Source organism: Dermacentor albipictus, chromosome 9 (genome assembly GCF_038994185.2).
Source record: "Dermacentor albipictus isolate Rhodes 1998 colony chromosome 9, USDA_Dalb.pri_finalv2, whole genome shotgun sequence".
Classification (NCBI taxonomy): Eukaryota; Metazoa; Arthropoda; class Arachnida; order Ixodida; family Ixodidae; genus Dermacentor; species Dermacentor albipictus.
The window spans coordinates 63,449,940-63,467,444 of record NC_091829.1 but is presented as its reverse complement, the minus strand read 5'-3'; the positions used below and the strand labels follow the sequence as shown (position 1 = coordinate 63,467,444).

General features: G+C 49.0%; 1 protein-coding gene across 1 annotated transcript in view; it reads right to left on the bottom strand.

The window, feature by feature from the left end:
- Positions 1-6,899: 6,899 nt before the first annotated feature.
- Positions 6,900-17,505, bottom strand: part of LOC139050048 (vitellogenin-3-like) — a 33,374-nt gene continuing 22,768 nt past the window's right edge. The window contains exons 19-27 of the mRNA XM_070526189.1: positions 16,847-17,290; positions 16,017-16,163; positions 14,925-14,975; positions 13,636-13,926; positions 12,260-12,560; positions 11,662-11,819; positions 10,364-10,624; positions 9,010-9,439; positions 6,900-7,284 (exon numbers count right to left, since the gene is read on the bottom strand). Coding sequence (XP_070382290.1) covers positions 6,989-7,284; positions 9,010-9,439; positions 10,364-10,624; positions 11,662-11,819; positions 12,260-12,560; positions 13,636-13,926; positions 14,925-14,975; positions 16,017-16,163; positions 16,847-17,290 — 2,379 coding nt within the window. The 3' untranslated portion in view covers positions 6,900-6,988. The remainder of the gene's footprint in view (positions 7,285-9,009; positions 9,440-10,363; positions 10,625-11,661; positions 11,820-12,259; positions 12,561-13,635; positions 13,927-14,924; positions 14,976-16,016; positions 16,164-16,846; positions 17,291-17,505) is intronic.

Below are 17,505 nucleotides of genomic sequence, written 5' to 3'. Positions count from 1 at the left end.
ATTATTCTTTGCCAGCACTTTACGAATTGCCTTTAGCATGACTTTGTGCGTGCATTTCTTTGTGGCCGCATTGTTATTGTTGTAAGACGCTCCCGATTTTGTTCCCGATGCTGCACCACGGATGTTGTTCACTATTGGATATATTGAATTTGTCCGGACTGCGCAGGCATGTGCGAGAAACTGCGCACGTCAACACTCATTGGCGGTATAAGCTACGTTTCAAGGAGTCCTCGGCAGTCCTGGACGAAGCGGGCTGTTAGCAAAATTTATTTTAGCGTCTTTCTCTCACTTTGCGAGCACTGGCTGATCGCTGGTGTATTGTCGACGATACAGCAATTTGGCTGACGGGTATTTGCCATTGGATGTGCAGTATTGCAGTATTTTGAGGCTGGGTAATATTCCCCATCCGTGTTTACGTGGTTGCTACGTCGGGCTGACACTTCACCACTTCGTTTTCGCTGCACCGATAATTCTGCCAAGGCAGGCTTCTTTGCCAATCCTCCGTAGTGGGTGCGCGCCATGGTACAGGAAGCAAGTAAGCAAGCAAGCAAGGTGCTACTCACCTTAGATACTGGCTGCTGCGTTTTGGGTATGTTCCTCTGGCCGTGTCTCCCATGTTTCCCAGGCGAGACGTTACCGCTTCAGTTTGAGTTTATTTATACAACGAAAACATAGTTGAAAAGTTAATTGACGAAAATGCGAATAATGCCTGACAAAGCATTAAATACCCTTCCCACCTCTGTTGCCTCTGATGCCTCTGTTGACATTGTATAATTTATTTCTAAAGCACCGGGTGATTTTGTTTGAGAACGAAGCTTAAACATAACTGTTGAAGAAAACACTCTTTTTATAGGCAACTTATACGTCTAGGATTAGGTCACGGATTCAGTCTAGGTAACCGGATGGGAAAAAAAGATAAGGACAGATGAAAAAATGACGCCTGAGGACTTATTTTCATTCGTTCGTTATTTTATCGCGGATGAATGAAAACAAGTGCGGAGGCGCAAAGCGAACGCTCATGAGCACGAACTTGTCACGGGGCTACGACTGCGGCTTCTTTTCTTTGAATGACATGACTTCCACCTCGCTGGAATCGGCTCTGATAGGGCATGAAATACAGGTGTCCAAGAATCTTCCCATGCAATACTATGCCGAGAGAGGGAGGCCGAATTTGCTTCAGCAAAGGCATAAAGATTGGTTTGAGATGGCGCGCTGAAAGCCTGCTACTTTTCAGTAGGAGTTGGGGAAGTGGGATAAGACAGGAACGCACAGCTGTGGATGCCTCACAGATCCAGAAATTCTAAAACAATCCCGAAAACATCGCCTAAAAAGATCGCAGTGTCTCATTATTGGCCGAGGCGACTGACTCCCTTAAATGAGTGCCACGAAGACAATAGGAGACATGTACGGATGCGGCAAGTCGCAATAAAAAGGAGCTCACCCTCTCGCCCTGAAACAAGCGCATTCTTTAAGAAGTGCGACTCGCATCATTAGCGTCCCAGCGCATAGAACGGCACACGTGCTTCTGCCGGGGCACGTCATTAGCTTTGGGGACATAAATATATTTCCTCCCTCGACGTGCTTCCGATTTGGCGCACACTGTGGGATGCTGTGGGCACCAGAATTCAGAGACGGAGGCATTTCTACTGCTGATGCCCGTTCACCGACAGATCCGGTTGTAGCACGGCTGCTTTCAATTGTTCATTCAGCTCACGCCACTTTGCCGTACAGGAGTCTGCACGTCTTTATAGCGTGTGTTACAGGGACGTTTAGGTGAGGTGAATTCAATCCCGTTTGTTCTTTGTTCTTGGCACGCGGATCCGCGGCTCGACCTGCGCGTCACAGTAAGAACCGCGACGACGAAGTAGTAGTATTAGTAGAAGTAGTATTAGTAGTAGTAGTACCAGTAGTAGTAGTAGTAGTAGTAGTAGTAGTAGTAGTAGTAGTAGTAGTAGTAGTAGTAGTAGAGTAGTAGTAGTAGTAGTAGCAGTAGTAGTAGTAGTAGTAGTAGTAGCAGCAGTAGTAGTAGTAGAGTAGTAGTAGCAGTAGTAGTAGTAGTAGTAGTAGTAGTAGTAGTTGTTGTTGTTGTTGTTGTTGTTGTTGTTGTTGTTGTTGTTGTTGTTGTTGTTGTTGTTGTTGTTGTTGTTGTTGTTGTTGTTGTTGTGCGTGAGGTCGCGGGATTAACAACAAGAACGTCAACGACGTTGTTGTCAGGCGGGTACCCAGGATTTCTTTTTCCGGGGGGGGGGGGGGAGGCGGGTGCAACTCATGATAACTTTTCTATGCAAGTGAGTGGGGGGAAGTACCTTTACTATTAGAAATGTAAATAATGACCACCACTCACCATAAATACGAGTGAACACGCAAAAGAGAGTTGAAATAAGGCGTACCTCACACGTGCGCCTGTGAGATACACCTCTCCTTTACTTGAAAAACAAGGAACCACATCAAACAGACTGCGGCATGACAGAAGATCAGGAAGAACGCTGCCAACAACAAGTAAACAAGCGAAAGTATAGAATAAAGATTTCTAGTCGCGTTTTCTTTAATTAGCTCTGGAAGAATTATATATATACAGGGTGTCCCAGCTAACTTGGACCAAGACCCAAGAGCTCAAGAGAAATCGTGCCGACTGTATAGTAGCCGTAGTCGTATGTACTTACGGCCAATATTTTTTTCCTCATGAAGTGTTACTTAATTACTTTTAATTAGTGAACATTTCAATTATTGCTTGAATCGCAAACATATCTATTACAAAGTTGTTGGGCACCTCAAATAAACTCCGTATCAAGCATTTATTTTTTGCTCATCATTGCCACGTTGGTTCTTCCGAGAAAAAATAAAAGCGTGCGAAACATCCAAAATACGAAATAAACACGCGCGCGCGCGCCGCTACTCAAGCGCTCCCAAGCGAATAGCCACGAATACACGGCTTCACCAGCGGCGGCAGCTCGATACATGGCTTCACGCTATGTGATGGTCGCGGCATCAAGAGAACACGCCGCTGACGCATTGATAAGCGTTGCGGAGCGTTTTACGATGCGGCGATATGAGAATGCAGCCGTATATATTTCAGTGGTTGCTCGTAGGCGCTTGAGTAGCGTCGTGCGGGTGCGCGTCTATTTCGTATTACGCATATTTCCTAGGCTTTTGTTTTTTCTTGGAAAAAACAACCAGGACCACTTCAGCACGACATAAATGCTTGATTCGCAGGTTATTCAAGGTGCCTTACAATTATGTGATTGATGTGTTTGCGATGCTAGCAATAATTAAGAAATTCACTAATTAAAAGTACTTAATGAAGAAATACTTTGTGAAGAAAAAAATGGTGGCCGTAAGTACATACGACCACGGCTACTATGCAGTGGGTACGGTTTCTCTAGAGCTCTTGGGTATTTTTAAAAGCTGGGCCCAAGTTAGCTGGGACACCCTGTATATATATATATATATATATATATATATATATATATATATATATATATATATATATATATATATATATATATATATATATATACAGCACAGGAGAGAAATAGCTATATCAGACGGCTCGACTGACAACTGTAGAACCATCATTCAAAACACAACAAATATTCTCCACTTCCGACCGCCCGACCGCGTTTCCTCTTTCTTTTTAAATAAACAGATGTTAGATAAATATTTTCAGAATTAAACAACGGATAAATATGTTAATTTTCGCTTTTCCTTCCTCTTTGGCTGTTGCCTTGGCGCTTTCCCTTAGTAGATCGCTTAATTTCGCAACTCATTTCGACTCTTGTTTCCAGTTGCCCATTTCGCGCAAGAAGTGCTGTACAATTAGGGAAAAGCCAGACGAGGTAACGGGTGACAGTCATATTGCTTCTGGGTTTGGCGGTTATTGTAGGGTCTGGTGATGGACGCTGTTTCGCATTACTTTATTTTCCACCTTATCTAACCCATATCGCGGATATATATTGCCCAGGATCTGCCAGCGTGGCGGCGAGTCGTCGCTCGAAGAAAAATTACCGACGATTACGTTACTTCCTAATGCGAAATTTGAGCGCAGCAAATAAGCTGTTTCACCTTTTCGATAGATTGAGGCAAAGAAATCGAGCAACACTTGTATGCGCTATCACAGACAGACAGACAGACAAAGAACTTTAATAGCAAGGTCCTGAGACGCTTTGCCCTAGGGCAGAGCTGCGGGCCGCTCCCACGTGGGGACTGGTAGGCCGAGCCTAACCGCCGCATCGTGGGCTCTCTGGACAGCCCAAGTTTGATGTGCATATTCTGAGCTTCGGATGGCAGAGCTCCATTCTTGTTCTGTGATGCGATTGGGTCCCTGTAACGAGGGGCATCGCCAGAGCATGTGTTCGAGAGTGCTAACAGCCCCACAGTCGGGGCAAGTAGAGCTGAAAGCCTCTGGAGTGATCATGTGGAAAAGGGCCAGGTTCGGATAGCACTGCGTCTGAAGCATGCGTAAAGTGGTATCACAGAATTTTTTTTTTATTTTTCACACGTATTCCTTTAACAAAGACTCCACTAACAGTTCTTGACAGTAATGAAGGAAGCTTTGTGGTCGGAGAAATAGACTGATATATGTTCGACTTGGTACACCAATGCTTGATTCTCAAAGACGAGATCTATACAAGTGCCTCGCGAGGTTGTCACAGCCGTGGGACGCGTTACGAGCGAGAGGAACGGGATGTTCTCCCGCATAAGTGTTAGGAAATTGCTGTTTGTCTTTATGTCAACATTAAAGTCCCCCACTACTAACATCGGTGTGGATCGATGGACGGTTAATGCGAGTTGCAGGAAGTGCACGACGTCTTTCGTGAGTGCGGTAGCGGACTCACGAAAGCGGTATCAGTCGGTCGCTGCTAGCGCTGGGGGGATGAAAGGGGGGCGGAGCTGGTTACGAGGCCGACGACAACGCCGACGCGAAACCCAGGAACGGACGCCAAAGAGCCATTTGTGTAGCCAGCCCTCCTCCACAGTCTCTCCTCCTCCCTTCCATCATCCTCCCTCGCCCGGAGAGCCGACAGCGCGCATGCGCGGCGGCGGAGCAGATTCGTCGGCAAGCTGGTTACGAGGCCGACGACGACGCCGACGACGACGCGAAACCCAGGAACGGACGCCAAAGAGCTGCGCCCTAAAATGAAGCGAAAGAAAAATCTAAACGCAACTCGCGTTTTCTCCGGCCGCAAGTCGTTCCACAGGCACACCGACTAGCTGACTACGAACCGAATCCCTTTCCTAGTGCCTGGATCAGTCTAAACAAAGAAGGTTGAACTAACGAAGCAGCAAAGATGCGCATGATCGTTGAATAGATGTTGACAACGGAACTCATCTGGATTTGATCGCGCGGGCACCAAATCGATGAGAAAACTAACCTTCACACCCCAGAAAATGCGGATAACTACCGCTATCCAAAAAGAGGGGGAAAAAATGACAACCATTCCACTCTGTAAAGATGAAATGGCAGCGAGACTTGACGACAGTCAAAGCTCTCAAACGAAAATCAAAGTGCTTACCACCGCGGATCGGCCTGAAGGTTATGCGATGCCGAGGCGACCCGCGGCAAAGGTGAAGCAGGCGTTAAGCACTCTCCATACGAGGGACCATCCCGACAGTAGGGCCGTTCCGGGCCAAACCGCGGCGGAGGTGAAGCAGGCGATGAGCACTCCGCATGCGTGGGTCAATCCCGACGGTAGTGCAATGCCGGGCCCAACCACGGTGGAGGTGAAGCAGGCGTTGAGCACTCTCCATACGAGGGACCATCCCGACGGTAGTGCAATTCCGGGCCCAACCACGGCGGAGGTGAAGCAGCCGTTGAGCGCTCCTCATGCGTGGGTAAATCCCGTAGGTTGTGCAATACCGAGGCGACCCGTGGCAAAGGTGAAGCAAGCGTTAAGCACTCCCTATACGAGGGCCAACCCCGACGGTAGTGCAATGCCGGGCCCAACCGCGACGGAGGTGAAACAGGCGTTAAGCACTCTCCATACGAGGGCCGATCCCGATGGTAGTGCAATGCCGGGCCCAACCGCTCATTTTTTGCCGTTTGTTTTTTTTTTGTGGGGGGGGGAGGGCGGGTCCCCCCCTCCGGGTCCCCCCCTGGGTACGTGCCTGGTTGTTGTTGTGCGTGAGGTCGGCGGGATTAGCAACAAGAACGGCGGCGAATAATAATAATAATATTTGGGGTTTTACGTGCCAAAACCACTTTCTGATTATGAGGCACGCCGTAGTGGAGGACTCCGGAAATTTTGACCACCTGGGGTTCTTTAACGTGCACCTAAATCTAAGCACACGGGTGTTTTCGCATTTCGCCCCCATCGAAATGCGGCCGCCGTGGCCGGGATTCGATCCCGCGACCTCGTGCTCAGCAGCCCAACACCATAGCCACTGAGCAACCACGGCGGGTGGCGGCGAAGTTGTTGTTGTTGTTGTTGTTGTTGGTAATGGTGGTGGTGGTGGTGGTGGTGGTGGTGGTGGTGGTGGTGGTGGTGGTGGTGGTGGTGGTGGTGGTGTTGTTGTGCGTGCGCGCGTGCGTGCGTGCGAGCATGTGTGAGGTCGCGGGCTTACTAATATTTTGCTCGGTTTAACTGTAGACCACAATCTGCAGCGCTCGTAGGTGACAGCCATTTTTTGCTGAAGGTTGCTGGAACAGGCCGACGAACGGCCCTGACAGCTCTCAGCCTGTTCTGATCGCATGCTCGCAGCCTGTGCTCGCTCGCCATCAGCTGTGACGTCATCAATACAGCAGGCCGTGCTTGAGCCGTGCCAAGAAATGGCGGCTATGGGGTCGAGATTATGCGCGCTCGGCTCCAAACGCTGATGCGTGAGCAAGCAAAAAAAGAATGTAAATTCTGGAGACACTACAAGCTAATCCCGCACGCTGAAGAACAACAATGAGGCGAAGGTACTTCAAGAAAAAAACTGAACAAATTATCGTTTATTTCCTAAAACGCAAGAAATCGGTCGGTCGCGGGGGTGGGCCCGGCGACTTCCTTTACTTGGTGACGCAGTCGACGGGTACGTCGACGGTCTTGGTGATGGTCGGGATGTCGGTCAGCGACAGTGGCAGCTCGCGCTTGCTCTGGATGTCCTTGAGCATCTTCTTCAGCTTGGGGTTCTCCTTGTCCAGGCAGACGAACTCGAGCTCCTGCGGCTCAGTCTTGCTGGGCTTGCACCCGCGCTTGCAGGCGGTCACCTTCTTCAGACTCATGCAGACGTTGCCCTCCTCGTAGATGATCTTGCGACGCTCCGTGATGCACTCCGGGGTTGTCACCTGGGCGACCACTTCGTCTGCGGGCATCGAAGAAAGCGGGGAAAGCAAATATAAAAATAGGCACAACATTAGAGCAGCAAGTCAAGCGACCAAGAGCTCGAACTATGCAATGGCTCAAATGAAATAAATCCTCACGAGGTATCACTTTTCCAATACTTAAGACGATGTCTTACGGTATTGTCTTTCATTAACACTTGTCTTCTCGTAATAATAGTATTGCTTTACTGTGGCCTTTATTCTTGCGTAGTTGCATGTTGATCCCTTACCACTTTTTTTTCTTTCTACTCAATATGAGAGTTCCCATTAATGTGACTTCACTTGGACCGTTTTTGCACACATAGTTTCTAGGATGTATAGCTATACGGCATACGTCACTGCAATATTCTATCTACTTGTGATTCTTTGCGGTGTTTACAGTCGGTGACAACCTCAGAATAACAAACGTGTTCTTCCAATAAAAACGCAGTGCACGCGGCCTTAACCTCTGAAAGAGAGCCGAACATGCTTTATTCATTATTATTACGGGGTTTTACGTGCCAAAATCACTTTCTGATTATGAGGCACGGCGTAGTGGGGGACTCTGGAAATTTCGACCACCTGCAGGAAGTTCTTTAACGTGCACCTAAATCTAAGTACACGGGTTTTTCCGCATTTCGCCCCCATTGAAGTGCGGCCACCGTGGCCGGGATTCGATCCTGCGACCTCGCGATTAGCAGCCCAGCACCAAGCCGAACATGCTGGAGCCCACTCACCGTTTAATGACTTCGCTCTGCTATTAAAATGCTAGGCTAACGGGAAAGTAAAAGCCAGTTATTTCAACCTAAATTATTAGCTGTGCCGGAGCAATGGTATCAAGGTCGCCCATTAAATTTGCCATGGACGTTCAGATTTCATCCCGAGACCAGTGACACACAGACCGATTCGTGCGGTGAAAACATTTTAAACACGCGAAACCGCTTGACGTCAAGCAAATTAGCGAACGTAATTGGCTGGCGCATCTGTGGAAATTGGCGTTCGAGTTTAACAGCGTACGCATAACCTTGTAATTCCTGCGTTGTATTAGAACCCGTTTTCCTAATTGGCAGGTGCTATTCTCCGCATTGCACATTTGCCCTGCTATGAGCGGCACCGATCATGCTTTCAATGAAGAGGAAGTGCCTGTTGCACATGCCGGGGTTTGTCTCTCGCGCATGGTTCTGTCACGAGGGTCTACTCTCTCTGTGCCAATATACGAGCAAGCTTCGCTCTTACACCTCCGTTACACAAATGAACCTTGCGGAAATGACGCAGTTTGTCATTAGTTTTGCAAACTGCCTGACGATATATAGCCTTGCAATAATGAAATGGTTCTATAACACTGAAGTCCTGGTTGAAACGCAGCAGCTGCTCGCAACGGTTTCGTTGGAACGAAAACAAAGGTGCTTTTCTTCAACCTCCCCGCCTTATTGTGATAACTATTTCCTGCTCTGAGTTTATGCGCAGCGACTCTGCTCTGATGCGTCAAGTCCGTCTAGTGCTTGTTTTCGATGCCTCAATTGCAAGGTGCGCGAAAGACCCTTCGAGTCTTTCCCTGTAGGCGAATGGCACTAGACTTCTAGAGTTCGTCAATCTGCGACTCCCTGAGGCTTGTCTTTGAGCTGCACGCGCATTACCGGCGCATTTCTCAAGCTCGGCCCGTGTACTGGTGCCCCGCAAGCGCACTCCAACGTGACCGACATGCATGTCGGCGTTCGCACACATACCCTCGTCCACCCAGTGTCCGCGGATCTTGGTGATCTTGCTGATGATCTTGCCGACCTTGCCGGTCCTCACGTTCTTGGTGGTGTTGTACTTGGTGTGGTTGTAGGTGGGGTAGTTGTAGCCGGTGTTGTTGTACCTGGTGCTGTTGTACCAGGTGCTGTTGTACCTGGTGCTGTTGTACCTGGTGCTGTTGTACCTGGTGCTGTTGTACCAGGTGCTGTTGAACCTGGTAGTGCCGACCTTGAGAGAAACGCCGTACGGGCAGAACACGTGACCCTTGAGCACCGTCTCGGGCTCCAGGGAGTAGACGTTCAGGAAGTCTTCGACGTCGGTGACGACGCACTTCTCGGGGGTGACGTACTCGTACTGGGACTCCCAGTTGTTGTCGCCGCAGAGACCGGCGAAGGTGCCGGTGTACTCGGGTGACCTCACCTGTGGCGGAGAGGCAAAGCGGCACCAGCCCCCCCGAAAGCGTGAGACAAAGCAGCGAAGAGAAGTACACCAAAATATCCGGCGTGCGCGGTAGTTTAAAGGGAGAAAAAGTGGACGTGGGCCACTATTGCACATATACAGAGACACATTGCAGAAGTTTAGTGAATGTACAGTTTAGTTGACGTTTACGCTTATGTTATTTTTTGTTTAATTGGCAGTAGGACTATCGTCGTCACGCTTGTGTGTGCTGAGCCTGAGCGCTGTTGCTGGCTAAAGCTCCCAGGGAACCAAGAACAGGCCCGCGCCCAAGCGCCACCTTTGCTCATCAGGTGTAGCATCGCACGCATGGGACGGAAGACGTGGGTTCGCTGTCCGCCGGCGGCAGCTTGCTTCTTCGTTCACTTTCGTGTTCCTTTTTTTTCTTCTTTATTATTTATACATTGCATTAAAAATCGCAGTCAATTTTCCCCTATTTATCCCTGGCTTCGTTGTCTGTTGGCGTCATTAATGTGGTTGTGATTAACAAAGATCGAGCCCCTTGTTTCCCCATGTTCTCGGTCACTCAAAATCTCCTCGTCCTCAGAGCGATTGTGGGCGGCTCCACAGGCTCCGCGCAGTCTTCTTTCGTTCTTTTATTTTTCGTCACCTAAATTAGACACATCGAATAATGTCAACGAATATTCAAATAGAGAGCGAAACAGCTATATTTACACGCGCCAGGCTCGAATGTGAATGTGCCGAATGTGTTAATGGCCAAGCGCTCGTGTGACGTCAGAGCGTTTGCGTAAAAGGCCCTGCAGCAGTGACCCTGGAGCGGAGCACAGCTTCGTATGTTCCAGTAAAGCCTGACTGACTCTACGTTTGGGTCCACTTAAGCCCAAGTAAAATCACCCAATATTATTTTTTTTTCATCGCTAAACTCACCGTGACGAGCACGCTGCTTCCGTTGTAAGCCAGCAGGAGGTCAGAGTCGCGGACCTTGAGCCACAGGGTCGGGGCCGTCTCGGGGTGGACGGTGACGTAGAGCAGCACCTGCGAGCTGTAGTTGTGGTAGTACTGCAGAACGTGCGACTTCAGCGGGTCCACGGTGAGCAGGGTGCCGTTGACCTCGACCTCGTACGTCCTCTCGTCCCTGGGCGGCGTCAGCTTGAGCAGTGTCTGGTTCTTCAGCACGACTTGCAGGGCCTGCGCCAAGGCGGTGCCAATCGTGAGAACGCGGCAGTCGGGCATTGATGAGGCAGCGCTACGTAATCTCCCCGACCTTTTGTGTCATTTGCTCGCGTGATCATATTTCGACTGTTCTGTAAGCACTGCATTTTCTTATGCGTGCGCCTTAAGGGTTCGAGAGAGTCTTTTTAGCGAAAACGATCCTTAGCGTTTTTTGCTAAGTAGACGGTACTTAGCTAAAAACACTTCGGCGTACCGCCCGATCCGTGTGCTGAGCTCTACGGGGGTAGTGCGTAGGTGTAGAAAAAGCCCTGCTTTTTCGTGGTACACCGTTCGTGTCTAACCTTTGTTGGTTTCTACGGACTTGGTCGTGAAATTCGCGGAGGACATGTGCAAGTTAACGAACATAATCGTATTTTTAAAAATTTTGGCACATTGTCTTAGTAGGCTTTGACATTTACAGACTTGTCTGTCTTTTGACTTTCCATCCGAAGCGATAAGCAACGTTTTTATGGCAATCCGACTTTGTCGCTTGTGACACTTAATTGCCTCTTAGCGAGAATTTCCTTAATTCATTCTAGGTACGCTACAGAGAACAAAATTATTAGACCTGAATTAGTAATTTACCCTTCTGTAGAGGCAATAACGCCACTCTTGCCATGATAAGAGGATAGGTAAGCCAGAGAAGTTGCTTAAGCCAAAGGCAAGTCAAGACACTACTAGATGGGATACAGGGTCTCCTAAAATATACAGAGACTGGACGTAGCGAGGTTAAATAACACTTAGTCGCGCACAGTGGGTTCAAATACGCGAAGGCGCTTTGAAATCCATGGCGTCACAATGACATAGTCATGCTTGAGTTTCAGAGTGAAATTCAAATACGAAACTGTTTGCCTTCGTGTTATCTTGTGTAATACTCAATATATTACCGCGAATTTAACCCCAATATTGTTCCGAAAGAACGCTTTATCTATCAGCATAACCGGATTTAGTGTCCGTCTTAAGTGTCCCTTCAAGCGCCACCATCACTGGCTCGCCTGCTCATGGCCCCTCACCGTAGCATCCTCGCTCTTCTGTTCCAGGAGGACCAGGAACTCGGGGTCGTCGACCGCGTGGCGAACCAGCACGTGAGTAACCTGCTTCTTCAGGGTCTCCAGGGGAAGGGTGACGTTGTCGAAGGTCTTCAGGTAGTAGGGGCTAACCACACAAGTCGCTAGACGAGAAGAAAAAGAAAACAAGGCATGTTGCATTTCAATGCTCGCTTTGGCTATTTTCGGTTACAGCTGTCCGTACACCTAGGGAGCTAAGAGGTACGAATCGATGTGCTTAACGCCTTAGGACACTACGTGGAAGCGATCGACGGATATGACTAGCAGGCGTCTGCAATCGCATTTCATTTGTTCGTTGAAACAGTTCCGTGAAATACGAATGCTTCGCCCAGCCGGTGAAGCACTGCCAGGTGTGACTTGTTTGCAAGCACACTCTGGAAGGTGCGATGCATTTTAGTTAGAAGTGCACTTTGCTACAGTCTGCTTCAAGTGATGGTATAACCCCCCCCCCTACCATGTCTGTTGCTATAGCAAATGATCATGCGCGACAAGGATCAGTGCGTTGCAACGAAGGCGTTGTTGATGGTCTTGCGAGGACACTCACGGAAGGGGTATCCCTTCCTGGCGACGGACACCAACTGCGTGGTGAAGTCGTAGGCGACGGTGGGCCTGAGGGCCCTGAGCCAAGGCAGGCGCTTGAAGGTGACCTTCTCGAAGTGGGGGGTGTGCACGGTCACGTTGGCGGTGGTCACTCCGGTGTAGAGGTCCTCGAGCACGGCCTCCACGAGGAACTGGCCCTCGGTCACGACGGGGCTCTCGACGTACTCGGTCGTGGACCTGTCGTACAACAGAACCTTGGCCGTCTGGAACAGCTTGTGGGTGGCGTTCAGCAGCAGGCTCGGGTACTGCGATGGCAAGCGAGCAGAACGAGCGCGCGTCAAGGCGTGTCAAGGCTCTAGGCCCCCAGTGGGGCAACAAAGTTGCGCTCGTCAAGACTCAACAAAGCACTTTTTTTTAGCCTGCTTTGTCCGATCCAAAAAGTGAAGCTCTTCAAGCATGAATTCTCCCAAGTCCCGTTTGGTTCCGCTGTAGCGTTCAAGCAGCTGTGATAGTGTTCTCGATCTTGAAACACTTGGTCCCGTGTAACTCGCAGTTCTGCTGTTTTTGTACAGGTAATATAATGGCTTTTAGTTTTGTGTATGTTTATTGTTTCTGTATGTTTTTAGCTCCACGCAAAGTTGGCTTTCCAAGAGCGCATGATTTCTTAAAGCTTTACCTAAGTGAGACGCTTAAATTGTGCGAAAGTTAAAACGAAGTTGTCTTTTCTCACTCAAAGTCACGTTACTTTCCGCACAGTTTTTTGGCAGACTGAGCCTGCTATTAGCCGCTGTCGCAGTGAGAGAGAGATGTCGTCGTAAGGCGTCACACTATGGTAAACAATCACTGAATACCGGTTATGCGCGGAAGAAGTCTTCTGTAACAGAAAGTTATTAGGCAAGAGAATATTGATTGATTGATTGATTGATTGCTTGTTGATTGATTGATTGATTGATTGATTGATTGATTGATTGATTGATTGATTGATTGATTGATTGATTGATTGATTGATTGATTGATTGATTGATTGATTGATTGATTGATTGATTGATCTGGTGAGTGAGAAAGACAAGGAGCCAGATAAGCGATTGAATAAAGCAGTGGGCCCAGACGAGCCAATAGCGCATCGCGCCTCCAAGTGCACCGCTTTTACGCGATCCGCCAGCGTCGATTGAAACGAATTTGCCCGAGGCTACTCTTGCCTTGTGATCTACGCTGGCAGGCGGCGGCGCGTGAAGGTCATCCATTTCTTTCTTTTTTTTCGTAGCCCGTCTTTCTCGCTTGCACAAACGCAATGCGGTGGAATTGTGATGACGACGCGCTACTTTAAAAAAATTTATTCGCGCAAACGCGGCCCCGTGAGTGAAACGGACCGGTCCTCACCTGGGTTGGCAGGGTGACCTTAAGGACGAGCTTGTCCAGGCGGTGCTCGTGCCAGTGGACCTTCTTGCAGGCGTAGCTGACGAGTTCCTTGCCGTCCTCGACGTCCTCCTGGCACTTGGCGTAGTACCACGGCAGCTCGGCCACGGGCACGCTGTACGCGCCGACGTTCTCCATCTTCTTCGCGTAAGTTTCGTACGGCAGCTCGTCGTACTGTTGGGGCTCTTGGCGCCTCCAGAGGCTGCTCTGAATCATGCGGGGAGGCTTGGTCTTGAGCTTCTTTATGGCGCTGTTCTGTGTCGAAAAAAAATTGTAACGGTCAGTTATGTTACCCCCGCGCTTCCAGTTTTCAGTTCGAAAGCGCTCAAACGCGTATCTTTCGCCAACGACGCGTGTCCCGGAAGTTATCGTGCCCTTCGCAAAACCTGGAGGTTTTTTTTTCACTATTCGTTTCGCCCGATATTACATTTACGATAAAGCAGTTCTCATATGTGCTGGTACTGTATGTGGTCGTCCCGTTAGTTACTCTAGATTACTGTTACTCTGCACTTTCTACACTCTACACAATCTGCTCACAAATGACACCCGGCTATTTGTGAGCCATGACTGAAGTAAGGGAGTACTTTTCATTTGATTGATGGGGTGTGACGTCCCGTTAATAACGCGAGCGTCATGTTATCTTTCTCATTTAGCTTTCATCGAAATGCGGGCGCGCGGCTGGGAATCGAACCCCGTGACCTCGTGCTGACGCAGCAGGACGCCGTAGCCAGTGGGCTACAGCGGTGCGTGTGGTACATTTCGCGCCTCCCCTGAAGCGTAAACCGAAAAATAAAAACACAAATTTCGTTGGCGCGTCACTTCTACCAAAGTCTACGCTCTTGTTACCTGAATGTTAATTATTTGCGATACCTAATTCGTCAGTATTACCCATAAGAGTGAACGTGCCAACCGTAGCCGCAGGACAAGGCTGACCGACGCGCCGACACTTCTCTTATACTACAACTGATTGTTTGGCGCTCTTTAAAAATAGGTTATATTCTGACATTGTTACCTGTGCGCCACGGCTACCGATCCAAACGGAATGCAATTTGGTCACCCTTGATACACTTGCCGCGTCACGTGGTGAGAACGAGAAACACACACGCCGGAATGATATTCGAAACATGCCCGGGACAATCGCGCAGCCTAATTCCAGTCACGTGTCATTTCCGTAGCACACCTTTATTTACCACATAGCGCATGGATTCAAAAAAAAAGAAATGCAGGAGGCAATTTAAGTATGCTGTACTTACAACCCAAACCGGAGAGTACTCGAGTTGCTCGACGCTTGGGGAGGCTTCGAGCTGCAAGATGATAAGAAACATTGTTAACGGCACCATTCATTTCGTGTCGTCAATAAATGTAGGCAAGCTTAAGAGCTCAAATCGCCAAAACTGCGGCATAGTTCTGGACTTGTTCTAACGTCGGGCTATAGTCCAGTCTGTCCTAGAAAATAACTTTAGGGTACTTCATCCCGGACGATGTAAATTTAGAATCGGGTCGGATTCTTTATATGTATCTCGAGTTTTGGCATTGCTTTTAAGCGTTATACATAGTGTAATACCTACCAGGCGACGCCGCCCTTGTACATATTATTATTTGTTTAGGACAACGACAACACCTTCTGAAATATGTCCAGTGCCTATGGTAGGTCGCTGTGACAAAAAGAAACAAAGATACTGCAAGTATCATTGCGAATTCTCTTGGCCTGCATTCTTTCGGGGCGTTTCAAGGCTATTGGGAAGAGTTGCACAACTGAATAAACGAGTTGAAGCTGTAAAAGTTCGAGTGTCAAATTTCACATGTGTAGTTCTTTACGGGTGTTTAAATATTCGAAACTTCATAATAACCAATCTATGCGATTCAGTCTTCGAATCGAATGAGTCACTCTTCTTTAACCCGAACATTTCTCTAATGTTACATTTATGTTTTTTTTTGCAGTCAACGCATCATAAGGTGCGATGTAACGACAGAATGTGACTAAAGGTACGAATACAAGGACGTGAACGCCGTTTTAGGTCATTTGTGAAAACGGCTGTTCATCACTCGAAAGCTATTCGAAAAGCACTCTATTCCATAGATTCGCTCCTGGCACTATTTGATTTGTACTCGATTACGCCTTTAAAAATTACTACATGCACCCTCCTGGTAGTTCCGATCCAGTAAAAGCTAGGTGTTCGTTTTCAATTGTCACGTTTTGTGACGCCTGAAGCCGCCGAGTGAACCGGTGCAGCATAATACGACATGCAGTGCTCCTTCCCAGCGAAATCACTTAAGCCGCAGCATCATCGTGGGTGCTGAGTGAGACAACCCTTTATCGGAGGGTCGTCAACTTGCTGCCGTACCTCCACGCTGTACTTGAGGGGTCCGTAGCGCACAGAGGAGACCTCGGCGGTGCTGGTAGCGTACAGGTAGTGGGCCTCCTTCTTCGTAGCGTAAGTCTTGAATGGGCTGGGCCTGGGCGACTTCACAAGGGCGGAGTTCACCACAGCCTACGCGGGAAAAAGACGTAGATGTGGGATACACATTGTTATAACTTTGCTTCGTTCAATTCCTGGGTAAAAAAATATGCCTGACACTTCACCGTTCTTTTTTTTTGCTTTAGACGCGTTTTGTTGTATAATGTAACGCCCCTGAAGACCTGCAACATGTACTGCTGTGCGCCTGCTGCCGCTAGGCGTCAGAGAGTCTTTGAAGGCGGCTACACCTGTGACGGCACAGGACCTTACAACTGTGCCACATTCGTGGCCCACCTGAAAGCACCACCTGCGCCTTACGTGCCACGAAAGCAATGCTGACGTTCTTGCGGGCCACGGGCGTCAACTGAACTGTGTAAATAGTGTATATATCTGTGTGTGACTTTGTGGGCGCCTGTTGAGTGTTTATTACTGCATGTATTATAAGCATCGCCCAGAACCTGAAGTAGCATGTCAGGCGAACAGTCAGGCTAACGTCTCCAGCATATCGTTAAAGTTTGCATCCCTTTCTTTCTCTTTCTCTCTACTACAACCCTATGGTGGCTCAATTTCCATGAGAACCTTCAAACTAGGGTTTGTCAGCTTAGTCAACTGTTGTTATGAGGCCCCAAAACAAGTTACGCATCGTTTACAAAGAATGCTATTCTTTCGATTTGGGCAAACAGCGAGCGATTGCTTCGCGACGAAGGCGGCCGTACCTCGTAGTCGCTGTCGACCTTGTTGGCGTACAGCTGGTACAGCTTGAGGGTCTTGTCGAAGCTGGTTCCGTACACGAAGTGACCGTACACGGCCTTGGGCACCAGGGGTCCGAGGGCAGAGACGACGAACTCGAGTCCGTAAGCGTAGGTGGTGTTGGTCACGTTCTGGAGCAGGGGCGCCACGTTGTCGGCCTTGGGGTACGAGGCGACCTTCGAGGCCTCCACGACCTTGTGCAGGACCTCGTAGTGGTCCAGCTCGTATGGCAGGAATCCGGTGGCCTCCTCGAAGAGCTCCTCGTAGACGGGGGTCTTCAGGTCTTCGGGGTAGCTGTGGCGAACGGTGGGGTAGTGCGCCTGGGTGCGGTACAGCGGCTTGACTTCCTTGACGTAGTCGGCGGGGTCGGTGCCGTTAAGCGTGTTGCTCAGGCGAAGGACGACCTTGTACTGCGGGGGTGCGTGTGGACAAAAGAAGGGTTTTAGCCGGTGTCCCGCACCGTCCTGCTAAAAAATACAGCTCTTGTCTTATTGGCAGCTCTTGGGACGCGAGTGAGACCCACGTAATCTAGTGCCACGCGCTATTACGCCTACAAAATGAATAAATATGAAGTGCTTTAATCCACGAATTTACACCGTAGAAAATAGTCCCGATTATGCATTGT